Source organism: Myotis lucifugus, unplaced genomic scaffold (assembly GCF_000147115.1).
Source record: "Myotis lucifugus unplaced genomic scaffold, Myoluc2.0 scaffold_8674, whole genome shotgun sequence".
NCBI classification, from domain to species: Eukaryota; Metazoa; Chordata; class Mammalia; order Chiroptera; family Vespertilionidae; genus Myotis; species Myotis lucifugus.
The window spans coordinates 1-6,798 of record NW_005879722.1 but is presented as its reverse complement, the minus strand read 5'-3'; the positions used below and the strand labels follow the sequence as shown (position 1 = coordinate 6,798).

Genomic DNA, 6,798 nt, shown 5'->3' with positions numbered 1-6,798 from the left:
CCACAGCTAAATCATACTCCATGGTGAAAAGGTGAAAGTTTTCCCTCCAAGATCAGGAATAAAACAAGGGTGCCCACTCTTTCACCACTTCTATTCAATACTAAAGGCCTGGTGCATGAAATTAGTGCATGGGAGAGGTCTCCTCAGCCCAGCCTTCACCCTCTTGCAATCCAAGACCCCTCGTGGATGTCCAACTGCTGGTGTCGGCCCGATCCCTGCAGTTGGACATCTGGCAGTGGGACATCCCTCTGCAACCTGGGACTGCTTGCTCCTAACCGCTTGCCTGCCTGCTCAGTGCGAGTCATAGCGACCAGTCATTCCGGTTGTTCCGTCATAATGGTCATTTAGACTTTTATATGTAGATAGATAGTATTAGAAGCCCTAGCCAGATCAATTAGTCAAGAAAAAGAAATAAAAAGCATCCAAATTAGAAAGGAAGAAGTTAAACTGTCATTATTTGCAGATGACATGATTCTATAGAGAACCCTAAAAATTCCACCAAAAAACTTCAAATAATAAATTAATTCAGTACAATAGCAGGATACAAAATTAATATTCAGAAACTGATTGTATTTTGATACACCATAATGAACTACCAGAGAAATGAAGAACACAATCCCATTTATAATTATGTAAAAAAAAAATAAACAACCCTGGAATAAATTTAACCAAGTAAATAAATGGACCTGTAGTCAGAAAACTATGACACTGAAGAAATAAAAAAGAATAGACAAATAAATGGGAGTATATACTGTGCTCATGGAACATCATTAAAATGAACTTATTACTAAAAACAATCGACAGATTCAGTGCAAACCCTATGAAAATTCCAATGGCATTTTAAACAAAACTAAAACAAATAATCCTAAAATTATGTGGAACCAAAAAAGGTATCAAATAGTCAAAGCAATCTTGAGAAAGAACAAAGTTAGAGGTATCAAGCCACCTGATATGAAACTACTAGGTGTACTGGTTAATAATGTATATTTTTTTTCAATAGATGGAGTTACACATGTTGATATATATGCGATGTGATATGTATGCTATTTTGTTGTATTGACAGCAACCTTCAAAACTTCATATGTCAAATTTTCTGAAGGTGTTAACATCAGATATTTTTACATTTAAAAATGTCAAATTTCATGCCAAAAAAAAGCATTTGCGGGAAGTTTTAATTCATTACTTTATTTTGAAGAAAAGTGCTGCTGAATACTTCGGGAAGCTTATGGTGAACATGCTCCATCTCAAGATACTTGTGAACGCTGGTTTAAATGCTTTAAAAGTGATGATTTTGATGTGAAAGACAATGTCCAGGTCAACTGAAAAAGTTTGAAGACCAACAATTACAAGCATTATTGGATGAAGATGCATGTCAAACTCAAAAACAACTTGCAGAAAGATTAAGTGTTGCTCAGCAAACAATTTCTGATCATTTACAAGCAATGAGAAAGATTTTAAAGGAAGGAAAATGGGTGCCACATCAACTGAACGAAAGACAAATGGAAAACCAAAAAGTCATCAGTAAAACGTTGCTTCAACGGCACAAAAGAAAGTCTTTTTGCATCGAATTGTGACTGATGATGAAGGATTTATTTAGAGAATTCCAAAAGCACAAAATCATGGGTTGATCCAGGTCAACCATCAACATCGACTGCAAGGCCAAATCGCTTCGGAAAGAAGACAATGCTCTGTAGTTGGTGGGATCAGGAAGGTGTGGTGTATTATGAGGTGAAACTGTTAATACTGATCGCTCGCTACCAACAACAAATAATCAGTTTGAACCATGCTTTGATTGTAAAACAAACAGAATGTGCCAGAAGACACGGCAAAGTAATTTTGCTTCATGATAACGCACCATCACACACCTCAAAACCAGTTAAAGACACATTAAAAAATCTTGCCTGGGAAGTATTAACCCACCCGCTGTATTCACCAGACCTTGCTCCTTCAGATTACCACTTGTTCCAATTGATGGCACATGCACTTTCTGAGCAGCACTTCAAAACATACGAAGAAGTGGAAAAATGGGTCTCTGAATGGTTTGCCTCAAAACAAGAAAAGTTCTATTGGGACAGTATCCACAAATTACCTGAAAGATGGGAGAAATGTGGAGCTAGCGATGGACATTACTTTGAGTAAAGCACTTTTGATGTTTCTCTTGAAATTATCGTGTTTTCTTTGATTACAAAACCTGCATTATTAACCGATACACCTAGTATACTACAAGGGTATATTAACCAAATCAGCATGGTACTAGAACAAAAAGAGACACCATAAATAGGACAGAATGGGGACACCAGAAATAAACCCAGGCATATATGACAAAGGAGGCAAGAATATACAATGGGATAAAGACAGTGTTCAATAAGTGGTGTTGGGAAAAGTGGACAGATTAATGCAAAGACCACTTTCTTATACCAGGTACAAGAACAAACTCAAAATCGATGCAAGACTTAAATGTAAGACCCAAGACCTAAAAGAAAACGTAGGCAGTAAACTATTTGACATCAATCTTCGCAATATATTTTTTTAAATCTATTTCTCCTCAGGAAAGGGAAACAGATGAAATGGAATTACATTAAACTAAAAAGTTTTTGCACAGCAAAGGAAACCATCAACAAAACGAAAAGACAACCCTATTCAATGGAAGAACATATCTGCCAATGATACATCTGATCTCAGGGTAGGAGTTAATAAATATCCAAAATTTATAAAGAGCTCAGCTCAATATTGAAAACACAAACAATCCAATTAAGAAATGGGTAGAGGACCTGAATAGACACTTCTCCAGAGGACATACAGATTGTCAATAGACATGAAAAAGCTGCTCAATGTCACTAGTCATCAAAGAAATGCAAATTAAAACCGGAGTTATTAGCTCACACCTGGGCTATCATCAATAAATCAACACACAAATGTTGGGCAAGGATGTGGAGAAAAGGGAACCCTTGTGCACTGTTGGCAGCATCGTAAATTGGTGCAGCTACTATGAAAAACAGTATAAAGGGTCCTCAAAAAATTAAAAAGATAACTAACATATGACACAGCAATACCACTGCTGGGTATTTATCCAAAGAAACCCAAAACACCCATTTGAAAAGATATACACCCCTACATTCACTGCAGCATTATTAACAATAGCCCCGATATGAAAGCAACTCAAGTTTCCCTTGAGAGATGAATGGCTCAAGATGTGGTACATATATATAGTGGAGTATTCAACCATAGAGAATGAGATCTTGCCATTTGCTACAACATGGATGGACCTAGAGGGTATTATGCTAAGTGAAATCAAGTTATATAAATGTCTAATATCTATGTTGTACACCTGAAACAAATATAATATTGTATGTCAACAACTGTAATTTAAAAATTAAAAAAAAAAACAATATAAGTAGTCCAACTAAAACAAGAAACATCACGTTTCTGCTCAACCAACTCCAGTGGCTTCCCATGTCATTGGAAATATAGGTCAAAGTCCTTCACACTGCTTGTAAAACTACATGTGAACCTACATCCTATTATCTTTCCGCATTCCTACTACTTAGCGCTAACCAACAACACTGATGTTCTTGTTAGGCCCTGGGGAAATTCCTGTTCTTCTGCCTGGACCATCTTTCCCCACAGCCTCCAAATTTATCTACATGGTTCTCTGACATCCTTCGGGTCTTTAATGAACTATCACACTATGAGATCTTCAATGGCTACCCAACTTAAAAGCTAAAATTGCACCCCTCTCTCATATACTCCCAATCCTCTCCCCTGCTTTGTTTTCTATCCACATCAGTTATCACTATATAACATGCTATATACCTCATTTATTTATTTTCTTTATCATTTTCCTCACTAGAATGAAGACACAGAAGGCATTGCCCATTTTTGTCACTTAGTCCTTTGCTACATACCCAACCCAAACATGTACACTTGATCCATAGCAGACAATCAGTAAATATAAATAGAATGTATACTACTAGTGACATAAAATTAAGCTTATTTGCTTACCTCAATCATATTTTTTTCCAGCTCTTTGCGTTTGTTTTCTTCGCCTGTCAGATTTTTCTTCTTGAGATCAAAGGCACTTTGAGATTTAGTATTAACTCGCTGAGCTTCTGCAAGAGCATCTTCTAAAGATCGGAGTACACCTCCAATTTCCTGTAATCAAATGTATACAATTAAATCAAAATACTTAAAATTTGTTCATGTCATCATTTTCTTATATGATTTGTACATAAATTACTTTCTAAAAGATTAGACTGACAATGCCCAGTGAATCCTAAATAATCATTGTATATAATTTAGCATTTGTTCAGGCTATATTATGTATTTGTACATGTATGTCTAACCTTATCTTTTCTTTTTTCCAGCTCCTCTATTTCATGATTAAGTGCTTTTATTTTTTTATCATTCTCAGACAATTCCTCTTGAAGCTTTTGAACTTTATCCTGCATTTCTTTTAAGTCCTCAGCTGAGCGTTCTTTGGTATCTTCAGCAAGCAAAAACTGATAAGCAATATATAAACGGCTCAAATGTTCTATTTCCCTCATTACTTTTTGATACTCCAAGTAGGAAGATCTTTCCTGAAAGAGAAATCAGCAATAAAGCACAATTCAGAATTCGTATTTTTAAACAAATTTGGAAAGAATCAAACTGCAGCAACATGTATAAAATTTCCCATTACATGATAGATTTTGTCTTAGACTAAGTGATCATGGACTATAAACTTTAGGAAACCTGAAATATCAGAACTCTGCCTTTTTAGATAACATTACACCAAGTCTAGTGAATCCTATGTGGCTATTTCTTTTAATACATAATCAGGCAGTTGGGATTAACATAGAAATATGAATATAGATTCATAGACTGGGGTTCATAAGTCTATAAATACAATATTTACAACTATCAATAATACAGCATTAATATATTTTTCTATAGTCTAGTCATCCCTCTTTATTTACAAGGGATTGATTCCAGGGCCCCCTGTGGATACAAAAATCTGCAGATACTCAAGAACCTTATGTAAAACTAGAGGCCTGGTGCACGAAATTCGTGCACGGGGTGGTGGGGAGAAGGCGGGGGTCCCTCAGCCCAGCCTGCGCCCTCTCGCAATTTGGGACCCCTCGGGGGTGTCCGACTGGCAGCTGGACATCCCTGTCAATCCGGGACGCTGCATGCACAAGTACCCATACTATTCATACAGATGAAAGGCATCTTGCTGTTGTATGGGCAGCTACATTTTTTTTTTTTTGCCCTGATTATAAAAAATAGTACATAACATGATCCTTCTAAGGCAGTAGTACCAGTTTCCCCATCTTATGGTTGGAAAAACTGAAGCAGAGAGAAGTTAAGTAAATGGCTTTGTCACACAGTTATAAGTGTCAGAATCAGGGCTGACCACAAAATGTGCAAGCCAGAGTCCATGCATGTCATCACTGCATCATCCTGTTTCTTCAGTGTTAGAGTAGCATTGCCAGGTTTTAATTTTTAAATCCAAGACTGTTCCCAATATATAGGGTAGGGTCCCTAGGCCTGGCCGTGGTCAGGGCTGACCAGTGGGGCAATCGGGTGGCCCCAACCGGGGGCAGCTCCTGCATTGAGTGTCTGCCCCTTGGTGGTCAGTGCATGTCATAGCAACCGGTCGTTCCGCCGTTTGGTCAATTTGTATATTAGGGTTTTATTATTTGGATGGCATAATACAAGGCACTCCTATTACCAAAATGCCTACCCAACATTCATTCATGTAACTATTCTAAGCACTTACACAATACTAAGCCTGATTCCCATAAGGACCATCTGGGGCACACAAAGTAACTATTAAATTTCCTAATATGCAGACAAAGAAAGCAATTCAGAATAAATGACCTTTTCATGTTGTCAGATTTAGAAAGAATTTGGCAAAATCAGGTGTGAAACCTAGGTTTAAACTGTAGTCTAGTGTTTTCCACTAAATCATGCACACGGGGTACCTTCAAGATCATGATGTTTCAGTTTTTCAAGTGACACTTATTCTACTATATGGATTCAGAAGAACTTTGAGAATTTCAAATGTTAATGAGAATTTAATAAATTCCTAAATGCCTAACTTTAAAAATGTGCTATATATGTACCTTCCCTGAAAAATTGATTATGGAGTCAGAAATTGCAAAGATAGAGAAAACTTAATTATCTGGTTCAATACCTTTCATTTCCCCAAATGCCTTCAAAGTAGTAATTGTAGTGATGGCCCTTATATCCTAGAAGTTACTAAGAGTTCTGTATCTTTAAGAAATGTTGTTCTGTGCAATTCTAATTATCCAAAAAAATCTAGATTTCTTTTTAACAAAGTATTAAATTTTGGCATATCATTATCTAAGATTATCCAAAATCATTATGACTTAATAGATATAAAGTGCATGTTCTCTAGAGTGGAAGGCTGAGTATGGGGTACCAACTCTAATTCTTTATCTCATCCCAGAAAATAATCCCTAAGACAGTGATGGCGAACCTTTTGAGCTCGGTGTGTCAGCATTTTGAAAAACCCTAACTCTGGTGCCGTGTCACATATAGAAATTATTTAATATTTGCAACCATAGTAAAACAAAGATTTATATTTTTGATATTTATTTTATATATTTAAATGCCATTTAACAAAGAAAAATCAACCAAAAAAATGAGTTCGCGTGTCACCTCTGACACGTGTGTCATAGGTTCGCCATCACTGCCCTAAGATATAGTACATATTTCATCCCTATGTATATGATCTTGGATACATCACAAACTGTGAGACATTCTAGCTTGCTGTCTCTATATATATATCTACAT

At 36.4% G+C, this 6,798-nt stretch overlaps 1 protein-coding gene across 1 annotated transcript; it reads right to left on the bottom strand.

Moving 5' to 3' along the window:
* Positions 1 to 4,002: 4,002 nt before the first annotated feature.
* On the bottom strand, positions 4,003 to 4,577 carry LOC102433049 (structural maintenance of chromosomes protein 2-like; the record flags this gene model as incomplete). Its single annotated transcript, XM_006109360.3, has 2 exons — positions 4,003 to 4,152; positions 4,344 to 4,577. Coding segments are annotated over 2 exons (384 nt in total), but the record flags the coding sequence as incomplete, so codon positions are not given.
* Positions 4,578 to 6,798: the final 2,221 nt, after the last annotated feature.